We start from the raw sequence: 27,594 nt of genomic DNA, 5'->3' as shown, positions 1-27,594 counted from the left end.
ATGGTTCAGGTGACTCCAGCATGCCTTTGCATAGTTTGCTAGTTAATTGAGTGCTAATGCATTACCAACATTTGATTTAAGAATAGACACAATTATTATTTAGGGAAAGGGAGTATTCCTTACTTCTTGTTCCTAATGGAAAAATAATCTAAAAACAAACAAAAAAAATCATCAGAAGTTTTAATTATCCTATAGTGATGATGATGATATGTCATGGCACATCTACTGTGTCAGGCACTATGCCAGACATTTTACAAATATTATCTCATTAGATTGTTACTACAACTCTGTAAAATACTAGTTGATAATAATATTTATTATCAACCCCATTTTACAGTTAAGAAACTGAAGCCAACAGAGATTAAGTAATTTGCTCAAGGTTCCATACTTAGGAAATTTCTAAGGCTAGATTTGAGCCCAAGTCTCTCTGATTCCAAATCCAGCACTCTATCCACTGCATCACTGAGCTTTCTAATTCATAATAGCACAAGAATTAACCCTACTATTATACTGAGTATAGTTCATTCATTTGCTCATCAAATATGAAGCTATTAAATGCAACATGCTATGTTTGGAGACAAAAGAGATAAAACCATAAATAAGATAAGGAATTTGCCTATAATCCAGTAGGAGATAAGACACACACACACACACACACACACAGATAAATAGGATGCAAATTATGATATAAATATAGGATGCAATGAGATCACATTAGGAGAGGCAAGGATAGTAGAAAGAGTCTGCTTGGATTTGAAGTCAAACAGTTTGGCTTTGGTATTTATTGTTTCAGTGACTTCACTATCTAGAAAATCTGGAAAATGAGAGTTGAACTAGGTGATTAGAAGTTTTGTTAAACTATAATTCTGTGATCCTCTGAGGTAGAACTGTTTTACATTTGGGGTGGCAGATGATCAGGGGTAGCATCATGAGAGAGGTAAAAGAGGTACAAGTGATTAATTGTTAGGATAGCAGTAGGCAAAGATTTTGGAAAGAGGGCATCATAGACACAGGATACCATGAGGAAAGTTTGGAGCCAGGTCCAACTCAATTCAGTTAAACAAATATTAAATGTCTACTGGGTACTAGAGATACAAAGACAAAAACCAAGAAGTCCTTGTCCTCAGGGAGCTTTTACTGTATTCTCTCCTGGAACATTGGCTAGTGTTGTATTGAAAAATAATAAGCATTATTACCAGTAAACATTCCATACAGGATTGCATTATGTACACAGAAAGTACAGGGTTCCAACTCAGCAGAAGTTTACATTCTAAAATGGATAATATTGACTTTCTAAGCACCAAGGAAAGGAAGGTTTCTTCCATTTTTAAATTTGTATTCCCAATCCTTAACAAAGAATTTAATACACACTTGTTGATTCATTGATTGGCACAGACTTGTGAAAGGGATATACTACCATAATGCAAACATCCCCACTTTAGAATAATTATGAATATCATGAAGTGAGCAAACATGTAAAGTGGAGGAGGTTGTAGGGAAATGGAATCATAACGTCACAGATTTAGAGCTAAAAGAAATTTTAGGGATCAACTAATTCAATCTCCTTTTGTAAATGACAAAACCCAACTTGTGGTGAAAACAGCCAGATATCTGCCTTTGTAAAGACATTTTAAAAAAAAAAACATTGAGAAAGGTTGCTTATTTTATTATAGCTCATATATTTTCTTGTGTCATTTAATGAATAAAAGTAATGGTGTTCACTTAAAAGGCTAGGTGATTGTGTAATAATGGAATTTCTTATTATTTTATTCTGTTTCAGCCACCTGGGTTGGAGGAAGTTTTATACATGGGACAGCTGAAGCAGTTTATGTACCAGGTTATGGTTTAGCTTGGGCACAAGCACCAATTGGATATTCACTTAGCTTGATTTTAGGTAAGAAAAAAAAAACTGGAACATAGTAACTAATTAACTAGATGTATGTGGATCAATGATCTTAGTGGGGGCATGCTCTCCATTGATAAATTTTGAAATCCTATACTTTATCATGCATAGTTCTCATACATTTCTTTTCATCCCTTCTTCATAAAAAAGCATTGGATGAGCTTTCTCTGACTTTTTGAATTTTAAAAGTCACAATCGAGCATATCAACTATCCATCTGTCTGTTCTTGCTTGTAATTGATCTACATCATGTCTTGGATAATATCTTGTATATTTTTCCTCACATAAATTGTCATGCTTCAGCCTCTTTATTGCCTTCATGAGTCTTTCCATTAACTTTTAGTTAACAAACAGTAATTTTGCATCATGATTCACCAGTACGTTGTGACATAAAAGTTTATTGCTAAGGACAAGTGGATGTTGTAGTATTTCTGCCATCACTGCAACATTCCTTCAATGCCCCCAAAGTCAAATTTTCTAGTAAATTGAGGGTTCAAATCATTGTTCTGCTACTCCACCTATTAAACATTTATATTATCTCTATGCATACATATCCATTGAGAGAGAAAACAAGGGAGAGAAGGAAAAAGAGAGGGAGGGGAAGTTGAAAATGGGAGGAGAGAAGTAAAGAAGAGAGGAGAAGAAAGGAGCTAGATGGAGAGCAAGAGCAGGAGCAAGGCTAATTTAGTCATTGTTCTATCAATTGTTACATGCCATAATTGGGGGGAAGGGAACATGCATTTTTGGTCCACTTTGTTTTATCAGTATAGATGTGTAAGGAAACATGCTTTAAACATTATGTATTTCATTGTGAAATTATTATAATAATCATCATTTCAGAAATCTAGGCCTTTTTCTTTCTCTATACATTGGGGTTTTTTGGTCCAGACCTATCTGATAACATTGGTAAATGAAATTCTTAATGGTGAAACTCCTTCTATCAATACATATATGCAACTATTTTGAACTAATAGAGAGAGATGTCTGGGATATGGAGACATTTAATAACTTAGCCATACTCATACTCAATGCTTGACAAAGGAACAATTTGCATTCAATTCCACTGGACTCCATAGCTGGCTCTCTAACTACTACATTATATTTATGTAAGGAGCATAAAAAACTCTATAGCAATATGTAAGTAAAGGACTTATGGAAAAAATATATAGATCTACAAGCAGCAGAATTTTAATACATTCACAATTTGATCATTTGATTACAGAAAGTCTCAAAGAATTTCCTTTAAGATAATGACAATTAGAATGTTAAGGATTCAATGAGTTTTATTTCTTATTTAACTTTTTTCAATTTTACACACAGGTAGAGTCTAATTTGAACAGGGTACCACAAAAGAAAAACAAGAATGAAATAAGAGAGTAGTAAGAGCTAAAGGAATTGCAAGTATTCTGAATTTGTACTCTTAGTGATTTGCCTAGGGCCCTGAGTTAGCCAAATTAATAATAGTCTGGGTGTCAGAGGTGAGAATTGCATTCAGATCTTTCTGAAGACTTGCACTGAGTCAAATAAAAGTTTCTTCCAGGACTGTACACTCATACAAAATTCCTGAATAATATCCTGAAAATGAAAATACTATATGTTAAATTTTGGAATATTTCTTTAAGATAATGCCACTGGAAGGACCTCTGTGTAATTTTAATAGGATGAGTTTTTATAGCTTTAATTTTTCTACTGCTAAATTCTTCAGATTCAACTTTATGCAGAAACTATTTTAGACTTTGAGTTCTGTTCTACCATTTTTCTATGCTTTTAAATTTTACTGAGGAAACAAAATTTCCTTTTTTCTCAATTTTCCTGTATCCCCTAATTTTATGGCTTTCTCAGAAATTATTGGAGTCCCTCAGGAACATTTTAAAGAGATAGATAGATAGATAGACAGACAGACAGACAAACATACCTTATGGCAGATAATAATTGTATAGTAATTTTTTTATTTTAATTTTATAGTTCTTCTGTTTTGGTTTTAGGTGGTCTGTTTTTTGCAAAACCAATGCGTTCCCAAGGATATGTGACTATGTTAGATCCATTTCAGCAAGTCTATGGGAAGTACATGAATGTACTCATCTTTATTCCTGCCCTAATGGGTGAAATATTCTGGGCTGCAGCTAATTTCTCTGCCTTGGGTAAGGAATCTAAAGAATTATCTCTACTATTTACTATATTGGTGACTTTGGACATAGATCATTTAGCCTTTTTATGCCTTGTTTTGTTTTGTTTTGTTTTTTTCCTTCTGTGTGATACAAACACTTCCTTTTCCATATTTCCCCCTGAAAGCTATTGGGAAGATTAATGTGATCATTTATTCTGCATATACCTGCAGTATTAAGGTACAACCAGAAACATAGTTGGGGATGGAAAATCAGAAATTTTATCCCACAGTGTTGAGTCCTTGTACTTGTTATTTGTCGTGGAAACAATTTTGCTTATCATCTCTTTAACAAGAAAAATTAACTAAAATAGAAAGCCCACAACAGCTTGCTCCTCCTATCTGCCTCATCTCAAGGGATGTCTTGCTCACTTCTACATTTCAACAATACCCTTTTTCATTTTCTTCATTTCCCTCACTGCTTCCTCCACCATGCTTCTATATGAATTTGTCTTAATAAGCTGACTTGAAGGAATGTTCACACTTGCCTGTCCTAGGCACAAAAAATGATAGCTATAGCACTGGCCAATATGCAGAATTAAAGATATTGTCATTTCTGGAACTTTTAACTTTCAAATTCCATTCGCTCTCATTCAAAAGACAAGTCTTCTACTGATAGTATTTGTAAACTTCAATAGAAGATGTTAGGAACTATTTGTATTTTTTTCCCTTTATTTCCCAAGCATTTTGGATAATACTTTTTACATAATAGATGTTAAATTAATGTCTATTGATTTAATTTTATTGAATTGAAAATATTGACAATACTTTGTAGAAAAAGCAAGCATAATGAGAAACAAAGCAATCTAGGTCATCATTCAAGGAACTGAGTGATTGAGGAATTTGGATATCATTCTAGTGTATTATAAGTGGAAACCATTTTTAAAACGAATTATAGCATAGACAACATGCCACCAATTCATGTCAATGATTTTTATACACACACACACACACACACACACACACACACAAACCAGCAGTAGGGAAAATGATTTTATAGTAATTGTGAAATATCATGAAAACATTATATAGGATTGCTTGCTTTCTAGAAAAGAGTTTCTTAAACTTTTTCCATTTCTGTCTCCTTTTCATCTAAGAAAGTTTTATGTAACCCCAAGTATACAGGTATATAAAATACATATAAAAGAATTTACTGATGATAAATCTTATGACTCCCCCAACATTTAGTTACATGACTCCATATGGGATTTACCCACAGCCTAAGAAACTTTATTCTAGAATATTAATTGGTTGGTGGGATCTTATTGGACAGGTTTATGTCGATAAGAAGCTGTGTTATGTTAGCTCTCAATTACCTCTTAACTACTCTCTTTGATATTTAAATTGCTGCCAGTAAATTACTAAAATTCTCAGGAGAATATACTTTACTGGTCCATTGATCCTTATGCCTGTTTATGAATCAGTGTATTGCAGAAGTGATACTTTAAGATACCATCTGGTCTTGTAGGCAAGGTAAAGAATTTTTTTTTGGTATCTTAGACTATTTGGGTTTTTGTTATTGTTGTTTAGTTGTTTCAGTTGTGTTCAACTCTTTATGACCTTTTTAAGGGTTTGCTTAACATGGATTTTCATTTTCTTCTTCAGCTCATTTTACAGATGAGAATCTAAAGCAGAATTAAGTGACTTATATAGGGTCACACAGCTTATGTGTCTGAGGCCAAATTTGAACTCAAGAAATTAATTTTCCTAATTTCAGGCCCAGCATTCTCTCCAATGGCATTATTAGCTGTTCAATGCCTTTGGTAGTATGATGAAATCTATTGACTCTTTCTTTAAAGAGTCTTTAAATAAAATAAGAGCCTTTAAATTGAAGAGACTTTAAATAATGTGTTTGAAGGCATAAAACAAGATATATAGGCATAAAAAGTAAACCAACTATATTTAAAATAATTATCAACAATTGTTTTAAGTTACTGATTTCAGATCAGTTCTTGGATCTAAAACATGCAATCATACAGCTTTGTAAATTAATCTAAGATTTTCAAAGCACTTTCCCCATAAAAACTCTGTTAGGTAAATAGTATGAATCCTGTATTTATATTCCTATATTATAATTGAGAACAATGAGACTTAGCAAGGTTAAATGATTTCATGGCTTCACAATTATTAAGTGTCAGAGTTAAAAGATATGAATCCAGATTTTCTAAGCAGATATTATTAAACTATCCACAACTGATGATTGCCTGTTTTTCTTGAATGTTTAGGATCAAAAATATGGAGACGGAAGGTTATCTAGAGATCACCTGGTCTAGCTCCCTCATTTCATAGTTGAGAAGTGAGACACAATAAGATTAAATAATTTTATAAAAGTCTTAGTCTTAGACATGAACTGCCAATTAATTTATTGAATTATTAATTAATTTACTGTGACCTGAGTTAAAAGGGGGGAAAATCTTCTGAGGAACTTATGGTTCAGTTGCCCATCTTTGCATTCTACCTATAAATTCATTGCACTCAGTTTGCTCAGACAAAAAAAACCTTAGTCTTAGTACTCAATGTTTATCACTCAAGAAATAGGACTTCTAAGTGGTCCTTTGGGTCAAGGAGGGACAGCATACTTGCGTTTTTGTATACTCTTGAGGGAGAGACCAAGATAGCAGCAGACAGAGAATAATGTTTCAATCATACTTTAATATGGCACAGAGAGCAGATAGACATGGGATGGTAGAAGAAGATAAGCAGCACAGGGAAGAGAATGGAGAAGGGGAGAGGAAGGGAAAGAGAAAGTATCTACATAACCACAGATTGAAATTGGGAGGATTTGAATAGCATAAAGTTATACAAAGGAGTTTTACTCCAATGTCAAAGTTTCTTTGCCTTTTTTGTTTTATTTTGTTTTGAGACCCTTTAGGTTTCTTCTTCAAAGATTCATTCTAATACTTTCATTTTTCTGATACTTGTGAATGCTTTGTATACTTATAAGGAGGTTGTTGAGCAGGAATATGTTTCTAGACAATGTTTCAATAATCAATTCTCTGAGAAAATGTACTTTTTAAAATATTTTCTCCATTACTTTCTTAAATCTAATTAACAAAATAACAAATTAGCTCCTTTGCTGATTGTTTGAGTTATAAATACTCACAATGAAAATTTAAGTCAACTCTCCTGAGCCAAAATGACTAAAAATAAACTCGTTCCAACATATTCCTGGTATGCAAGTAAGAGGTACATAGAATATATGGTTTGAAGTCATCTGAGAAGTCATCATGTCCAACATACTCACACTACTTTGTGTGATACAGCAAGTCCTAATTAAAAATGACTACTCAGAGATTTCTCAAAGGGAAGAACAGTAGCTTTATTAGAATCTTGGGAAAAGCAGCCAGTGCACTCACTGAAGTTCTCCAGAGAGAGAAGGCCAATTTGGCAGAAGTCAAGGGTGATTATATAGTCATACACCACAAGAATTCATTCCCTCCCCTCCCCTTATCCTGTTAATTTTCATTGTCTGCTTAGATGGAAGTAGTACAGGTTTGCTAAATTGTAGTCAGACAATATAGTTGACTTATTGCAGATGTGTTTGCCTAAGTTTATGGTAGTAATCAGTTTTACAAGGTTCACAAATGCTTACTTGAGCTAGTGTGAGCATTCTATCATAAGGTTTGTATAAAGAATTTCATTTTCCAAATCCATCAGACCTTCATAAATTAAATTTAGATTATAGGTTCAATCTACCTTAGTTAATAATTTTATGAGAAACCACATAATCTCTCACAATAAGAAGATTTATTTAGAGGTAAGTAAACCATTAAGCTAGAAGAATTAGAAGGTATCTAGAATAACTAAGGAGACTTAGTTTACCTCAGGCTTCCTCAATCAACAAGTAGAGATAGTTAGTTTGGAGACTTCATGAATATCTCCAGGCTATTAAATAATTAGTCATGTTTTTCTGTAAGCAGTTAAGTAAAGGTCCAGGAAGTTATCTCACATATTTCTGCTAGAACAGTAAGTCTTTTGCTCTTCTTCTCAGAGCCTTAATGATGAACAGATCCTAGGTGCTGAGTCTTGAATTTCCCACAGTTATTATTCTGAGAAGTCCTCAGTTTCCTGTTTCACTCAACTTAAACTTCACTAGACAAAGAAATATAAGGGTAAACCATTGTATCATGTTAGGAAGAACTGGATTCAAATTCTGCCTCTGACATTTATGGGATTATGGACCAATAACCCTCTTTGAGCCTAATGTTACCATATGAAGAAAGGGAATGGAAAAAAACTTACCTCACATTTGGAAGGATCAAATGAGATGAAATATATAAAGCCATCCTTGAATATGTATTTATTATTTTTACCTTTGATAAGATCAAATTGGCCAACATTAAGTATCAATGCAGGAGGTTGGTTATGATTTCATTTTCTTATAATCACAGGAAAGGCTATAGAACCTCCCTTCTTACCTCCCACTCCATCCCATCGACTACCCACACATTCTAATTTCCAGGAACTGTATAAATATCAGTTATTTTCAAAGACAAAGACAGAGACAAATGGAAGAAGACAGAGGGGGAGAAAAAGAGAGACAGAGAATCAGAAAAGCAGAGTGGGGAGGAAAAGGAGAGAGAGAGAGAGAGAGAGAGAGAGAGAAAGAGAGAGAGAGAGAGAAAAGAAGAAGAAGAAGAAGGAGGAGGAGGAGGAGGAGGAGGAGGAGGAGAAAGAAAGGGAAAGGGGACAAAGGAAAGGAGGAAGGGAGAGACATGGGGGAAGAAAAATTTAAAAGCCTCATATTAAAACCTTAAAAGACTGTAATTGCTGGTGCTGGTGCCTACCTATTCTGAGTAATAATGCTTAGCAAACACTGCTGTTCCCACTTAGTAATGGAGTTCTATGCAAAAGTGTAACTTCTTTCTTGTCCTGCCCTCATTAGCTCAAGAACTACAGGGAGCCTTTTGACCATTATTTAATCATAAAACCCTTTAGGTTTTCAGAACCATTTACCTACTGAGGTGACAGGGAAAGAAGGAGTGGGCTGGAGAGCTTGGAGAAAATATACAAAGTTCACTCTTACTGAATGAAGATCAATTCATTTGGCTAGACTCTGAAAGGGAGAGAACAGGATTCATTAGCTAATGCTTTTAAAGTAAATTTTGAAAATATAATGCACTATATCCATAGTTTGAGGATTACTGCAACATCTCAGTGACTTGGTTTTTTAGTAATTGAAGGAGAGAGGAACATAGAAAAATAAATAGAAAGCAGGTCTAAAAGCCAAGAAGACCTGGATTCAAGTCCTGTCTCCAATGCATACTAGATGAAGGATTCAGGGCAAATGATTTAATCTCTCTAAGCTCTAGGTAACTCCCTTCCCTAGAATTGTTTCCTCACTTGGGAATTCATAGGTACCAGGAAAATCACAGATCTAATTCTAACTTATAACTGAAAGAGTTATTGCATCAACCAGATTGATAGGTTTCACTTTATACAATAATTATTGTCATGGATTAATAGTTAATAGTAATAATTCACATTTTATAGCATTTTACAAAATATTTTCCTCACTATAATCCAATGAGACATATAGAAAGAACTTGTGATATGTGGTGTATCCAAGGAGTACTAGCATCTCTGGTGTGAGGGCTTGCTGAACCTTTTTCAAGTCTCCTCATCTAGTTTCCATCTGTTATTCAATTCTCACCTGTGGCTCCAAAGCGTTATAGCATGTATAGCAGTCACAACCTAATAAAACCATCAAAAGGCTTAAACCAAATTGAGGGTAACTGACAGGCCTCAAACCTATGAATAAATAAACTCTCCTCCAAGCATGGAATACATGGAATACATGTGGATGAGAACAGTATGTTCCAGTGGCCATGAAGGTACCTGAAGTAGATGCTGTAGAGTATGTAGAGCTTGGTCAGATGCTGAAGATGACAAGATCATTCACTGTATCCTGTGTCATTGCCAGTCATTCTGATTTTTGTCTTGCCACTGAGCTTAGAAAACTCTGGAAAAGAGAATGAGGCTCCTGATTTTGGGCAATTCTACCTTAAATCAAGCTATCACCCTGATATGTCATCGGTTCTCTTCAAAACAAAGGACGAACAGCAGCTCATTTTACAGAAAATGAAATGTAGATTCAGAGAGGTGGTAAAGCTTATAAATACCAGAGCCAACACTTGAATATAATCCTTTTGGATATAATGCCAGCTCTCTTTCTTCTATGCCAAACTACTGCTGTGACAACTCAACTTTGTTTATAATATGTTCACATGATGATGTGTGTGCAATAGTGATTTGTCTAAGATTATTAAGAAAACACAGTTGATAATATAAACTCAGAAACAGCTCTGTGAAATAAAAGATCAGTGGAATAGTGAATCTTGTTATCTCACTGTTATACAATAAACCAATTACTATTTACATTACATGTATGAGAAATACCTAACAGAAGGAAGTTTCATCTTGATGCTCATAGAATATCCCAAATTGAAAAACTTTCCAGAAATGAAATTGTTTTATTAAGGTTTTTTATAATAATGATGACAATAACTAGCATTTGTATAGCACTTTAAACCTTGCAAAGTACTTTATAAATATTATCTCTTTTTATCCTCACAGTAACCTAAAAGAAGCTGTTATGAACCTCATTTTTTATTTAGAAATTGGGCCAGCAATACAGTCATGTTGTAGGGGTCACAGGGACACATAGATTGTAAGTGTCAGAGTTTATATTTGATCTCCAGTAATCCTGATTCTAGACCCAGTATTCTATTTACTGTACTGCATAACTGCCTCTAAAGAGGTACCTACCCAGATTCTACAGAATTTCTTTTTTTTTCATTGTGATTATGAATATCAATATGGGAGTACTTCAATTCCAACTGAGGCTTCATAGTGGATTCACCTATTAATTGACACATTCAAAACAAGTCGTGGATAAAAATGTCTGTTTATAATAAGGCACAGGGGTATGCTTTCTGGGAGTATAAGGAAAGCAAAATAAAATTAATTTCAAAAGGTCATGGTTAGATCTGAACTAGTCATCAACTTGGAAAAATAATTGAACAGTGCTAATGAAGGTAAAGAATCAGGCAACAAAACATTAAAATGAAGAAAATGGACAGAAAACATAATGAAGGCCTAAAGCAGGTTATCAAACTAAAAGTACAAGAAAAATCAATCAACTAATTTCTTTTCAAATTTTTAAACAAAGGCTAATATTTTATACTTGTCATTAACCTTTTAATCTGAGACTGAACCCATTATTCTACTGGCATGAGTTTCTCCCTTCAGACAATTAAGGACAGTGGATAGAGTACTGGGCCTTTTTCACACATCTATTGGTTGTGTGATGAACCTGGACAACCCTGTTTGCCTCAGTTTTCTCATACGTAAAATGAGCTGGAGAAGGAAATGGCAAACCACTCCAGTATCTTTGCAGAGAAAATTCCAAATGGGATCATGAGGAATCAGACTGAGATGACTGAACAACAAGAATTCCCTTCTCTGACAGACATATCTCACATCTTTCTCTAGCTACACAACTTTTTTCTGTTTTAAAAGAAAATGTACTTATTGTTATTAGTCAGCTATAAGTCACAGTTCAAAACAAAGGTATTTAATGAAATGTCAAGATTTTAAAAAACAAACAAACAGTGGTCTATCTCACACTCCCAAACTTGGGTCTCACTTTCCTACAAATACATAGACCATCAGAGGGAAGAATGAATATAAATAGGAAACTCTCTTTTTTTGTTGTTGTTGTTTGTTTATTTGTTTGTTTGTTTGTTTTAATTTAATAGCCTTTTATTTACAGGTTATATGCATGAGTATCTTTACAGCACTAACAATTGCCAAACCTCTTATTCCAATTTTTCACCTCTTACCCCCCAGCCCCTCTCCCAGATGGCAGGATGACCAGTAGATGTTAAATACATTAAAATATAAATTAGATACACAATAAGTATACATGACCAAAACGTTATTTTGCTGTACAAAAAATAACTCTGAAATATTGTACAATTGGCAGAAGGAAATCAAAAAATGGGGTGGGATAAATATGGGATTGGGGAATTCAATGTAATGGTTTTTAGTCATCTCCCAGAGTTCTTTTCTCTGGGCATAGCTGGTTCAGTTATTCTGCTCCATTGAAAAATTTGGTTGATCTCCTTTGCTGGAATCCAAGGCTAAGAACTGTTTATAGTAATTTGTTGAAGATATAATGATCTCCTGGTTCCTGCTCTTTTCCTCAGCATCAGTTCGTGTAAGTTCCTCCAGGCCTTTCTGAAATCATCCTGTTGGTCATTTCTTACAGAATAGTTATTCCTTTTTATACCCAAATTTATTCAGCCATTCTCCAACTTATGGACATCCATTCAGTTTCCAGTTTCTAATACAAAAAGGGCTGCCACAAACATTTCGTGCACATAGGGTCCCTTTCCTTTTTATAATCTCTTTGGGAATTAATCCCAGTAATAACCTTTGGATCAAAGGGTATCACAGTTTAATAACTTTTTTGAGCAAGGTTTCAAACTACTCTCCAGAATGGTTGGATTCATTCACAACTCCACCAACAATGCATCAATGTCCCAGTTTTCCCGCATCCCTCCAACAATCATCATTATTTTTTCCCTGTCATCTTAGAATCTGACGGGTGTGTGTGTATCTTTTAGAGTTGTCTTAATTTGCATTTCTCTGATTAATAATGATTTGAGCAATATTTTCATATGAATAGAAATAGTTTCAATTTCTTCATCTGAGAATTGGTTCGTCCATATCCTTTTGACTATTTTTCAATTTGGAGAATGGCGATTTTTATAAATTAGAGTTAATTTCTATATATTTTGAAATGAGGCCTTTATCAGAAACCTTTGACTGTAAAAAATTTTTCCCAGTTTTTGCTTCCCCTAATCTTGTCTGCATTAGTTTTGTTTGTACAAAAACTTTTCAGTTTGGTGTAATTGAAATTTTTCTATTTTGTGATCAGTAATGATCTCGGTTTCACTTTTGGTCATAAAGTCCTTCCCCTTCCACAGGTCTGAGAGGTAAAAACTATCCTGTGTTCCTCTAATTTATTAATAATTTCCTTTATGCCTAGGTCCTTGAACCCATTTTGACCTTATCTTTGTTTTACATTTAATGTGGATCAATGCCTGTTTCCTGCCATATTAGTTTCAATTTTCCCAGCAATTTTTATCAAACAGTAAGTTCTTATCCCAAAAGCTGGGGTCCTTGGGTTTGTCAAAGACTAGGTTGTTTATTGTTGTTGTTTTATCCTTAACCTACCTGTTCCACATCAACTAATCTTTCCTTAGACAATACCAAATGGTTTTGGTAACTGGGTTGCCTTATAATTATAATTTTAAATCTAATTTACAACTAAAGCCACCTTCATTTTGATTTTTCTCATTAATTCCCTTGAAATTTTGGACCCTTTTGTTTTTCCATAGAATTTTTGTTATTTTTCTAGGTCATTAAAATAGTTTTTTTGGGAGTCTGATTGGAATAGTGATAAATAAAATAGATTAGTTTAGGAATTTCATTTATTATATTTCTCATCCTATCCAAGAGCATTTAATATTTTTCCAATTGGTTGAATCAGACTTAATTTGTGTGAAAAGTGGTCTTAATTTTTGCTCCATAAAGTTTCTGATTTTCCCGGCAGATAGATTCCTTAAATATTTTATATTATCATAGTTACTTTAAATGGAATTTCTCTTTGTAACTCTGACTGTTGGTTTTGTTAGTGATATATAAGAATGTTGATGACTTATGTTGGTTTTTTTATAACCAACAACTTTCAAAGTTGTGGATTATTTTAAATAACTTTTAGTAGAATCTCTGGGGTTCTCAAGTTAACCATTCATGTCTTCGGCAAAGAGTGATAATTTGGTTTCCTCATTGCCTATTATTATTCCTTTAATCTCTTTCTAGGCTCTTATTGCCAAAGTTAACATTTCTAATACAATATTAAATAGTAACGGTGATAGTGGGCAACCTTGTTTCACTCCAGATCTTATTGGAAATGGTTGCAGTTTGTCTCCATTACATAAGATGTTTATTGATGGTTTTAAATAGATGCTGCTCATTGTTTTTAAGGAAAAGTCCATTTATTCCCGTAGTCTAAGTTTTTAATAGGAATGGATTTGGTTTTGTCAAATGTTTTTCTGCATCTATTGAGATGATATAAGGTTTTGTTAATTTGGTTTTAACATGTCCAATTATATTTATAGTTTTCCTAATATTGAAACCAGCCCTGCTTCCTAATTATAAACCTACTTAATCATAGTGTATTATCCTGGAGATGATTTTTGTAGTCTTTTTGCTAATATCTTATTTAAAGATTTTAGCATCAATATTCATTAGGAGGATTGGTCTATATTTCTTTCTCTGTTTTCCCTTCCGGTTTTTAAATTATCGACCATGTCTGGTGTCAAGAAGGAATTTGGTAGGACCTATTTTTTTCCCAAATAATTTATATAACTTTGGGGCCAATTGTTCTTTAAATATTTGGAAAAAACTCAAAAACCATCTGGTCCTGGGGATTTTTCTTGGGGAGTTGTTTAATTTGCCTGTTCTATTTTCTTTTTCTGAAATGGGACTATTCCCAATTTACTTCCTCCTCCGGTTGGTCTGGGAAGTCTATATTTTGGGTAATCATCCATTTAATTAGGTTATCAAATTTATTTAAAAAGTTGAGAAAAATAACCTTTATTTCTCTAATTTCCTCTTATTGGTGGAAAGTTCTCCCTTTTCATTTTTGATTCTTTTCATTTTCCTCCCTCCTTTTTCTAATCAGATTTACCAAAGGCTTATTCTATTTTATTGGCTTTTTTCATAGAACCAACTCTTAGTTTTATTAATTTTAGTTAATAGTTTTTTACTTTCAATATTTTTTAATTTCTCCTTTTAATTTTAAATTTCAAATTTAGTTATTTGATTGGGGGTTTTTAATTTGATCTTTTTTAATTTTTTTGGTTGCAAGCCCAATTTTTAATCTTTTCTTTCTCTGTTTTATTCAAGTAAGCCCCCAAGGAATAAAATTCCCATTACCGCTTTGGCTCATCTCATAAATTTTGGGTAAATCCATCATTGTCATTATCCGGAGGAAATTATTAATTGTTCTATAATTTGCTCTTCACCCTCATTCTTTAAGATGAAATTGTTTAGTTTCCAATTACTTTTTGGTCTAATTTCCAACTTTTGTTTTGAATGGTTTTTTGCATCATGATTCGAAAAGGTTTTACTATTTCTGCTTTCTTGCATTTAATTTTAGGGTCCATGTCCTAATATAGGTCAGTTTTTGAATAGGGTTCCATTTTGAACTGTTGAGGAAGAAAGTATATTCCTTTCTTCCTTCCAATTTTCTCCTAAGATTCAACATACCTAATTTTTCAATTATTCTATTTATTTCTTTAATTTCTTTCTTATTTGTTTTGTGGGTTTGATTTTGTCTAATTCTGAAATTAAGATTGAGATCTCCCCACTTTACAGTTTTATTGTCTATTTCCTTCTTGCAACCTCTTCTTCTCCCTTTGGGAAGTTGGATGCCATACCATTGGTATAATTTAATATTGATATCGGCCCTTGTTTATTTACCCTTTAGCAGGATGTAATTAGATCTTTTAATTAAGACCAATTTTTTGCTTTTTGCTTTTGATCTAGAACAAGGCTGGCTACCCCTCTTTTTTTTGACTTCACCTGGCTTTAATAGATTTTTCCCAGCCTTTTTGCCTTTACTCTATATGTATCCCCCTTTAAATGTATTTTTGTAAACAACATATTGTAGGGTTCTGACTTTTGATTCAGTCTGTTCTCTGCCTCCTCTTTATGGGGGAGTTCATTCCATTTACATTTATGGTTAGAATTATTAAATCTGTATTTCCTGCCATCAAGTAGGAAACTCTCATGGGGAATCACAAATAAGGAAAACATGTGGCTGGAGCACATGCTTAGAAAGTCAACTTATGCTTCTCATTCTGTAGGGTGTTGATGTCTTCTGCTGAAGACATATTATTGTCTGGACCAGCAGTGGGAGCTGTTTCTGGCTGGGCCTATACCTGAGTATAGCACGACATCTCTGGTCTTTCTATTGAATATTATGTTTTTCTTCTCTTCTCTTCTTTCTCTTCTTTTTCTTCTTTCTCTCTTTTTCTCTTTCTTTCTCCTGATACTATCATTGGGCATGTGGCCCTGTTGGTATTGTTATAATTTAATGTTGTCCCCTACTTTATTGTCTTTTCATTGCAACTTATTCATCATTTCAGTTCCCATCTAGACAATGACAAAGAAGAATCTCGCCAATCAATATAGGCTTACATTTCTTTAGCCCTCAACAGAGGCTACAAGTCACTATATCCAGATAACGAGAGGAAGGTAGAGTACCAGACTGATTATCTTTCTTTAACCCTCACATCCAAGGTTGAAATTACATACCTTTGTCTCAGACAAATATGACTTATGGTTAGAAATTTTTAATATCTTCTCTGACTTAATATGGAAAAAAAATTTGAACTAGAACAAAAGGTAAGTGAAGAACATGTCATTATAATCCACCCACATGGATGGCATTTGTTATTTATACATTTGTACATTTGTTATTTATACATGACATTAGTAAAACCTCTACCATTGGGTTATGTTTTGGTCAGCAAAAAGTTTTGTTATTTCCCTATATACACACCATATCAAAGAGGAAAATAAATTCCAAAATGTTATTATAATGTCAAAGAAGAATTTTTTAAATCATTCACTCATTTCAGTTATCTGTGCTCTTAATGTAAATACTTAGGTGATAACCATATAATAAAAGGTACTTTTAAAAGAGTAGTTATATACCAGATAAATGTGAAAATATCTAATTTTCATGTTAATATTGATGTATAACCAAATGAAATCTTTAGGAGACATAATTTCCAAAATATTTGTGAACAAAAAAGTCCTAAAGGTAGAGAAAAGTATAACTTATTCCTAAAACTAGTCTAGATTCATATTTTAAAGACTTCAGAGAAACAATATTTTATATCTGATTTTGTGGTTTGTGGAACAAAAGTACAACTAGACAGATCCCTTTTTAAATGTTAGCAGTAATAGTAATGAGAGCTAGTACTTACATAACACTTTAATATTTGCAAAAAGCTTTATATATGTTAATCATATCTTATCTTAAATCTTATCTTAAAAACAAGTCAAGGACATAGGTACTATTATTACATAGTTAGATAGTTAGACAAAGAGAGATACTATGAAAAAAAGATACTATGGGAAGGGAGAAGGAAAATGGGGAAAATTATCTTAAATAAGAGAGACAAGCAAGGAAGAAATTTTATAGTGGAGGAGAAGATGGGGGAGTGGGCAAAACTTGAACCTCATTCTCATTGGAATTGTTTCAAAATGTGAAGAAAATATAAACAGATACACAAAGAGATTCAGTTGGGAATAGAACTCTATCTTACCATATGGAAGTAATAGGCAAAGGGAATAAGAGAAGGAGATGTAGGATAAAAGGGACAACATAGTTAGAAAGTATCAGTACAGGTATTGATATAAAGTACCATCATTTGCAGAAAATAGTTTTCTTCAGTGTGATGAATTAGGAAAAACACCGAATTTAGTCAGAAGCCTTGAGTTCTAATTCTGGCTCTATTTACTACTGTTGTGATTTTGGACAAGTTACTTCCTTTTTTTGATTCTCTGATATCAAACTACACAGAAAATAAAATTTAATTGTTCTTTATGATTAACTCCTTTGACCAATCGTGGTCTTAAAAAGAAAGTAGAACTCATAACACTTCAATTATAGTATTTCTTTCCTTTCAGGTGTAAACATCAGTGTGATTATTGATATCAATATAAACCTTTCAGTTATTGTTTCTGCCTTGATTGCAATTCTGTATACCCTGGTGGGTAGACTCTACTCAGTGGCCTACACTGATGTTGTGCAACTCTTCTGCATTTTTTTGGGACTGGTGAGTTTGAACAACTATTTTTCCACTTTCAAAATAGTGTTTCTGTATGACAAGTCAACTAAAAGTCAGTTGATATGCATTTTCTGTCATGGAGAGGATGGGAGATAGATAAGGGATTAATTATCACTAAGAACTAAGTAAATAAGAACAAAATATCACTCAGGGATGGCTGGGTTTCATTTAGAACCAAGCATTGAATTTGTTTTTACATTTTTGGTTGTTTTTCTTGATTCTTAAATTGATTTCAACTATTAAAAACTGTTTATCCTTCTCTCTCTTTTTTTAATTCTGTCCCTCCTCAAAAATTTGTTTTGCTTCTAATCACTATTTCCCTTAATCCACCTTCCCTTTTATCCTTCATGTCCTTCTCTTATTCCCTTTGCCTATTACTTCCATATAGTAAGATAGAGTTCTATTCCCAACTGAGTCTCTTTGTGTGTCTGTTTATATTTTCTTCCCATTTTGAACCAATTCCAATGAGAAGGAGGTTCAAGTATTGCCCACTCCCCCATCTTCTCCTACACTATAAAATCTCTTCCTTGATTGTCTCTCTTATTTAAGATAATTTCCCCCATTTTCCCCCTCCCCTCCCACAGTAACTTTTTTCACATTATCTCTTTTTGTCAAGCCTTCATTTTTTTGAGGTCTTCCCAACTCAATCAATTCATGCCTATGTCCTCTATGTAGACTTCTTTTAACTGCTCCAATAATGAAAAAATTATTAGAAATTACATGTAGATCTTCCCATATAAAAATGTAAACTTTTAACTTTATTAAGTCTCTTGTGATTTCTCTTTCATAATTTCATAATTTTCTTGCATTGTTATCATCCACCTCCCATTTTCCTCTACCACTCTTTTTTTTTTTTCTTTAGCCCTTCCAGGAATTCTTGTTGGGTTTCTGTCCAATTTGCTTTTTGTTTTCCATTGAAACTTTACCTGTAACTGTGTTCATATTGTTGTCATCTAAATTGTGTTTTAATCTTTTCTGTCACCATAGTAGATTTTTATGATCAGTTTCTTTGGTTGTTGTTCAGTCATTTTTTCAGCATATTTCTTGACTTTCAAATTACTGTTAAAATTGGGCTTGTACCAGAAAGGTATAAAAGAAACATTGTCCCCACATTCAGTTTTTGTTGTGCTCTTTTTCTCCTCAACTAAATTTGGGGTCTGTGAGTTTTCCGTGCTTCTAATATAGTTTGATGAGGGGAGGGAGGTGATCACCATTTTCCAGTTCTCTACTCTGGTCTTTACTAAGGAAGGACCCAGAAGTATATGAGGACAATATAACAATGTTCTGCACTTGGTGTCAGCTCAGGATCCCTTAGAATCTTCTTCTGACCAATTGTCTAACCCCCTTACAATCTCTGAAATAAGAGTTCCTGAAGCTACTACTACTGCTTGTTTCAGCAACCTCCATGACCTGCCACTGCTTCTGGCTGCTGCTTTTCCCATCCAGTATCGTAAAATTCCCTTCTGATCACCTAAATTGTCTTGGGCTAGAAAAAATGTTACCCCAAACTTTTGTCGATTTTGCCATTCCAGAATTCAAACAGACATTACATTTTAGAGTTGTTTAAAGAAGAATCTTGGGAGATTTATGAAAACCTAAACATGTTATAATGTTAATTTTTTGTTACAGTGGATCAGCGTACCTTTTGCGATGTCACATCATGCTGTGGCAGACATTGGATTTACTGCTGTGCATAAACTTTTCCAGGAACCTTGGTTAGGATCTCTTAAATCAAATGACGTATACACTTGGATTGATAATTTTCTTTTACTGGTAAGTGATATCATACAAATAAAATATCTGTTTTGTAGTGGAATAAATCTTCATCTTTTGACAGAGACAATAACAGACGAAAAGTACCTTACTAAACCAGATGTCAGGTGGCCCAGGAAAGCCCATATTCTGTCACATTCTGTCAGATGGGCCAAGTAAGCCCTGGGAGTCTTTTCATTTTCAATGAAGCATCAAATGTATGTGGCAGCATGGTGACAATAATGAAAAGCAAATCTTGGCTCGTTGATGGAGTTGACTGATGCTAAAGTTAGAAAACAAGGTCATAGACAAGGGTAATAACTTTGGCTCTGAGACTAGACTGTTCTTATGCATAGGTAAAATAAGCAGCTGTCTACACATTATAATTTAAGAGGCACAATAAGACACACTGCCAATTATTTTTCCACCAGCCTATCACAATACTTTTAAAAATAAAGCAAAAAAAGAATACTGACAACAATGGGATCACCTTAAAAGTTTTCCCTTGGGTAATAATCCTTTATTTTAATTTCATAGTATGATTAGAATTAATATTATCACATTAACTTTAGAATTCTTTTGAGTTTTAGTGACTACTACAACATTTTTTTTAATGAAGGTTATACTTCTATCTTGCCCACAGTTCTAAAATGAAATCTTATCAAAGATGTCTGAAATAGAATCAGGAATTTAAAAGAATAATAAAAAAAAATAGTTTTCTATTTTTTGCTTACTAAAAAAGAATTTGACTCCATTGACAATGCCATAGTTTTAAAAGCTTTCTTTTAACAAGATATCTTATATACATATATTAAGATTATACAAAAGTCTTAATTAAACAAAAACATACAGATAACTTTTAAACTATATCAGAGTTTGAAAAAAATGATGTTGCTTTTTTGCTTATTGGAGAAGATGCATTTCTAGCATGTGAAACAGCCTAAACAAAGGTAAGGAAGTATTACAGTAAAGTGTATTTTAAAAGGGCAGAAAATTTTACAATTTGACTTGATCATAAAGAGCATAGATACAAGTAATATGAGTAGAATGATAGAGTGGGACTGGATCTTAAATACCAGGCAGAGGAACTGAAAATTTACTTAAAAGTCAGTAGGGAGCTACTGAGTATTTTTTGGCAGAAGAACAATATGATTATATCTATAATATAAGAAACAATATACTCTAGCATGAGGGGCGAATTATTTTAAAGTAATATAGGGGAGTTTTAGAGATTCTTGTCTGTGTTCAAGTTGGAATAGATGTAGTCTGAGATTCTTTCCAGATGTGATATTTTATAATTCTGTAAAAGTTGATGGAAAGGACCCAAGGCACAGGAAAAGACTGAAGATGAAGAGGTGTAGGGTGATGACTGTTGAACTAAAGTCTCATAAAAAGCAGAAGGAAACTTAATAGAAAAATATATAAAGGAAGAAATAGGAAAGTTTCTTTTGTAAACAAACAGAAGGATATTAGAAGTACTAAGGAATCTGAATAATACAAAATGGAGACTAAGGAAGAACACATTGGTTATATTCAGTATTTTTAAAGAGAATATACCCACTGAGCCTAGAGAAAAGAAGACTTTCAGGGAAGGGGATTGTATACATAATACCTGTCTTCAAATACTTGAAGGGCTGTCATATAAAATAAAGATTAAATTTATTCCATTTGACCTCAGAAAATCAAGTTAAGACCAATGGATGGAAATTTCAAAGAAGCCAATTTAAACTAGAAATTAGGAAATAGTGAGGAAAAGGGCGAGAGAAGCATTGCTTAACAATTGAAATTCTTCAGAAGTGTCATTAAGAGATGGTAAATCTTGAAGCTCTTCAAACAGGGACTAGTGAATCATTTGTCAACTGTGTTAGAGTAGAGATTACTTTTATGTATGAAATGAGTAGTTGAGTTCCCTAGCAAATCTAACATTTTTGTAATTTGATTCTTAGTAAAGTACAAGACCAACTAATATAAGCGTGGAGCTTGTTGATGGATTTAGTTGAAAGTAAAGAATAAAATATTTAGAATAACCTCTCTGTAAATTACAAAATGAATGAGCTATCAATACAGATAGGAGTGAAAATTTTCGTACTTCAACAAGATTTCAGCTGAAGTTAGATACCATACATCGTGATCACAATCATCAAAAATGTACATTTTTTCTATACTCATGTTTACAGTGATATTGAGCAGGAAAGGAAAAATCAAAAGACAGAGTTACTGAAGAATACACATTCATAGATAAAACACTACATAAAATCAGAGAATATTCTAAAGTATCTATGTAGTAAAACAGTAGCAAATAACAAGACTAAGGCTGGGTTTAAAAGAAAGCAAAGTCAGACTGGGAGATATGGACTTGAAGAAATAGGATTATTCAAGGGGCAAAGGGACACAATAAAGTTGAAAATTTGGCCATAGTATGTATGAGAGAAATACAAGAAAAGGAAACAATTGTGACTACTTGGAGAGTGTAATTTTAGAATTCTAGATCATGGAGCTAATGTAAATCTAAGAAATGATATGGTATAATTAGAGTGAAATGTAATTAATGTATTGTGGAAAAAGAGGTAGCTGGAGTCAAGAAAGCTGATAGTCATCAAAAATAGGAGAATAATGTGGAGATCAGGATATGACAGCAACAAGGAGAAGGAGAAATTGGTATAATAAGACAATTGTCACCAAATATTTATTAAATACTTACTATGTGCCATAAAGTGGTTTATGGACTGGGCATAAAAAGAAATGAGCAAAAAGTAAGTCTTTGTTTTCAAGGAAATCATAGTCTAATTGGGGAGGCAATAGGTAAATAGGTATGTATTGTATATGTGTGCACATGTGTTGTGTATATATGTGTGTTTGTGTGTGTTTTTGCACACAAAATTATGTGTGTGTATATATATATATATATATATAAAACTAAAATGAGAGAGAAAGAGACAGAGAGAGAAGGAAAGAGGGAGGGAGGAAGAAAAGAAGGGAAGGAGAGAAGAGGAGGGAAAGAGAGAAGATAGAGACAGAAGAAGAAAGAGAAAGTAATTTTGTCTGAAAAAATGAAGAGAACTATATTTAAATATAATGTCTTCTAAGGGAAAAAAAGTATAGTATTATAGATAGAGGACCAATTTAGAAGTAAGGTAGAACCTGGTTCAAGTCCTGTCTTAGACTTAAAAGAACTTTGTAACCATGAGTATATCATTTAATCTCAGTGTCACAGGTATTTACCACAACTATAAATTACCAAATAATACCATTCTAGTAGAAAATATTTCCACACAAAGAATTCCTTACATTGAAGAAATCACAGATCTCAGAACACACCTGCCATCCTCAAGCAATATTTGAGATAGATAGATATAGATATAGATATAAATATATAGATAGATATCCCCTCTAGAAAAAAAATCCTCTCTTGTCCTAGAGTACTTTGCCAGCTAGACTTTCCCATTAGCAGCACTGGCACCTGATACATTTTGATTTTGAAGTTCTTCTTTTTTAATCAGTCTTCTAAAATTGGTATTATTTTTCAGTGATAGATATTGTACAATGTCCAAGGTTATAGTTTCTCTTCTATTAGTCACATTTTCCACTAGCACCTCCCATTTAGGGAGTCATTTTTAGCCCCTCACTGAGATAGAGATGTGCTCTAATCTAGTCAACAGTGAACTTATAAAAATATATCTTGATGGCTTATGATATAGAAAGATTTCCACAGAATCCAATCATATTTATGTGTGTGAATTCTTGTAATTCCAGTTTTTACAGGAATCAAAATCTGTACCACATTTCTGGCAACTTAGTATATATGAGATAAGTAGATCCTATTCACTATCTGCAGTAGAATAGTCATACTTTGGAAAAAAAACAATAATTAGATTATAGGGAAGCATATTGTAGCTGTCATTTCTGGAAATGTTTTCAGACCCAGATGTAAGTATTTGATTTCTTTGCAGATGATCGGAGGGATTCCATGGCAACCCTATTTTCAAAGAGTTCTGTCATCATCTTCAGCAACCTATGCTCAGCTTCTATCCTTTTTGGCAGCTTTTGGGTGTTTAGTGATGGCTCTCCCTGGAATACTTATTGGTGCAATTGGAGCATCAACAGGTAAAATTTTATCTTGTTACTGACAACACTATGGTCATTAATATATAGACTTGGAACCCCATGTTATTTAGTTGATTTGAAATATTGGTTTCCAGCCTTTGAATTTACTTTGACATAAAATGAGTCATACATCAAATTGTAATAATCACCAAATGACTATGTGACCTAAGAATAAAAGACAATACCTTTCATAATTATGGTGATAGAAAGTGATACAGATATTCACAAAGAGTAAAATAATTTTAGTCACACAAAATGAAAAATCATTTACACAGAATAAATCAATCAAGATAAAAGAAGGAAAAATTTTATTGGAAAAATATTAACATAAAATATTAGCGATAAAAATTGATAGCTAAGGTACATATACACACATATAAACACACACACTGAAACAAATATGTAATACTGAATCATTTCCAAATTGGTGAATGGATATGAAGTTTTCAAATGCAAATTTGCAAACTATAAATTACCATAAAAAATCATACTCCAAATTACTACTAGCTATAGAATTTAAAATTAAAACAACTTTGTGCTTTCACCACAAACTCTAGAAACTGCCAAATTTGACCCAAACAAAAGATAACAGAAAGCAATGGAGAGAGTCTGGGAAAAGACATAAAGTGTTATTGGAGTAGTCTATTGATCTAAACATTTTAGATAACTATTTGAAATTTTTCAAGAAAAATGACTAAACTGTTCATATACTTTGACGCAGAGATCTGACTTGTATTCCTTTTTCCTAAAAAGGGAAGAAAGAAAGATATAAAATGTGCCAAATGTTCATAGCAGGACATTATGTTGTGAATTAGAAACAAAAAGATGCTGATCAATTGAAGTATAACTAAAAAGAAATTGCAAATATGAGGAATTCATAAAAAAACACAGGAAAATTTTGTTATGTGAAGAAAAATGAAATATTCAGAAGCAATACCACTTACAGAATGATATAACATAGGGACAATAGTCACTAAAAGGAAGTCTGATTCTGAACAACCAAAAACCAATTGTGATCTCAGAGAACAGATAATGTCATGTATTACTTTCCTCTTGGGAAAGAAATGAGGAATTACGAGAATATTTTATTTTTTACCAGATACCACTGTATCAGTTGTATTTCTTTAATTTTTTTAGTCTTTTTTTTTTTTGTTGTTGTTACAAGGAAAGGTTTAATATATCTTGAGTGGGAGGAGAAAAGAGAAGTGTATTGCTTTATCCAGAAGTAACTGTAAAGTAAAAATAAAAGGCATTTTTTCAAAAAAAAACTTTTTAATAGGCCCTGAGAAATGTTGGTTTTAAAGCTTCCATGAGTAAATAGCCCAAATCACTCTTCAGGAAATCTGGATTAAATTTTAAAATCTTTCTTGACAACTGTCAGAGAAGAATATTCTTTAGGCAAATGCACACATCCTTGAGACCTTGGCAATTACATTTATTCCCTTAGAATAGTTTGACTCAAGAATGTTTTAGAATTCTGCAGTGCTTGGCATACCAGTTCAATCTTATAGGAAGATAGAAAAGTAATAATCTAAGGCACAGAAGAAATAATGTTCACGAAGTATCAGCTTTTAAAAGAAAATTGCTTTATTATTTTTAACAAAAAGTCCATGTTAAATTCTCTCTATATTTATTCCCCACACACACAAATAAAAATTTGAATGATATTTAACTGCCAATAGATTTGTCACTGGGAATACCTAGTCTCAGAGAATCTTTGAAATTGAGTATTCAAGAGCCCATCCAGTCCAAATCACAACCAGGAAAAAATTGCCCTATATCACATTGAATAAGTGATCATTTGAACTTTGATTCAAGGTGGCAAATGATGGAGAATTCATCTTTCCCAAAGCAGTCCATTTGTTTTTCGTTTTGCTATTTCTAATTGTCACAAAGTATTTCCTTATATTGAGCATAAATTTCCCCCTTCTCAAATTTCACCTGTTTCTACTAGATTGCTATTTTTTGTACGCAAATAGAAATAATCTATTTTCTCTTTCATGTACTAATCTTGCAAACACTTGAAGACAGGTGTCATGTCCCTTGCTCCTCTCCCAGGTCTTCTCTGGGTTAAACAAACCAATCTTCATCTGACATGAAGTTGAGACTTTTTGCCCTCCTTATGGCCCTCCCCTACATATTTTTCAGTTTATCAATGTCCTTCCTAAAATGTAGAACCTGGAACTAAAGACCTGTATTTGAATTCCAGCTCTTACTCTTTTACTTTGGATAAATCACTTAATCTTACTGGGAATTAGTTTTCTTATTTATAAAGGGAAGGCTTTGGGGAGAGAATCCTTTCTATATTTTTTTCTACTTCTATATGCTTTGAATTTGAATGAATAGTATATCTGATTTTTGCAAATTTTGAATCCAACAGATTGGAATAAGACTACATATGGTCTTCCACACCCCATAGAAAGGGAAGAAGCAAATATGATTTTACCCATTGTGCTGCAGTATCTCTGTCCAGTATACATTTCTTTCTTTGGCCTGGGTGCAGTAACAGCTGCTGTAATGTCATCTGCAGATTCTTCTATCCTATCAGCAAGTTCAATGTTTGCTCAAAATATCTACCAACTATTATTCAGACAAAATGTAAGTACTATTTTAAAAATAATCATTCTGTCTCCCTTTTCCCTAAGGGGATTCCTTATTTCCTATTTCATTTAAGAGCATGAAATAAGCTGGGACATTCCCTTATCCCGAATATTTTTTTAACTTGATGATTTACTTAATATCTATAAGTATGCTTAGCAATATCCTTTTAGCCAATTGATTAGATGCCTTACTCAATGCAACTTGAGGTTACATCTCAATTCAATAGACTTGTATTAAGCAATAATTATTTATAGCAATTTGTGTCAAGTTCTGGGCACTGGAGATACAAAGAGAAAATCCCTGTTCTTAAGTTTATGGCATAGATAACATGAGTAATACATTTGAATACTAAGTAAAATCATCCAATATGCCCATTAGGTTATAAGGAAGGACTATGTATAGAAGATGTCACCTAAGCCTTGAAAGAAACTAAGTATCCTTAAAAAGGGAGTATATTTCAGTCATGAGACAAAGCCTATGCAAACCACTCAGCCTGAAAAGCAGAATATAGAAGTATCTAGATGGCAGAGTGAATAGATCACTGGACCAAAAGTCTGAAAGATCAATTTGAATCCTACCTCAAAAGGTCACTTATTTAAAATTTTCCTTTTTTTTAAAAAAAAAAAAATTTTTTTTAAAATTGGGAAAAAGAAAAACCCAAAAAACATTAAGGAAAAAGGTTTTTTTTAAATTTTTGGGGAAAAATTTTTTTTTTTAATTTCCCAAAAACCAAAAATTTTAAATTTTTTTTTTTTAAAATTAAAATTGGTTTAAAAATTCCAAAAATTTTTTATTTTTTTTTTAAAAAATTTTTTTCCCTTTTTTTAAAAAAAATTTATTTTTTAAAATTAAAAAAAAAAATTTTTTAAAAATAATTTGAATTAAATTTTTTGGAAAAAATTTTCCCCTTTAATTTAAAAAGAATTTCCCCAAAAAAAGAAAATAAAAAAAATTAAAACCCAAATTTAAAACCCTAAAAAAAAATTTAAAATAAATTTTTTGAAAAATTTTTAACCCTTTTTAAAAATTTTTTTTTTTCCCCAAAAAACCCCAAAAAAGGGGGTTTTTTTAATTTTTTTAAAAATAATTGGGGCCCCGGTTTTTTTTTTTAAAAAAAAAATTTTTTCCGGAAAC

General features: G+C 32.7%; 1 protein-coding gene across 1 annotated transcript in view; it reads left to right on the top strand.

Moving 5' to 3' along the window:
* LOC100933217 (high affinity choline transporter 1) overlaps window positions 1–27,037 on the top strand; it is a 32,952-nt gene extending 5,915 nt beyond the window's left edge. Inside the window, exons 3-8 of the mRNA XM_031958783.1 lie at window positions 1,781–1,894; window positions 3,888–4,043; window positions 17,843–17,991; window positions 19,633–19,776; window positions 23,706–23,859; window positions 26,240–27,037. Coding sequence (XP_031814643.1) covers window positions 1,781–1,894; window positions 3,888–4,043; window positions 17,843–17,991; window positions 19,633–19,776; window positions 23,706–23,859; window positions 26,240–26,532 — 1,010 coding nt within the window. The 3' untranslated portion in view covers window positions 26,533–27,037. The remainder of the gene's footprint in view (window positions 1–1,780; window positions 1,895–3,887; window positions 4,044–17,842; window positions 17,992–19,632; window positions 19,777–23,705; window positions 23,860–26,239) is intronic.
* Window positions 27,038–27,594: the final 557 nt, after the last annotated feature.

The sequence above is a fragment of the Sarcophilus harrisii genome, chromosome 3, assembly GCF_902635505.1.
Source record: "Sarcophilus harrisii chromosome 3, mSarHar1.11, whole genome shotgun sequence".
Lineage (NCBI taxonomy): Eukaryota > Metazoa > Chordata > Mammalia > Dasyuromorphia > Dasyuridae > Sarcophilus > Sarcophilus harrisii.
Note: the sequence above shows the minus strand (reverse complement) of the source record. Positions and strands in the feature narration are given on the sequence as shown.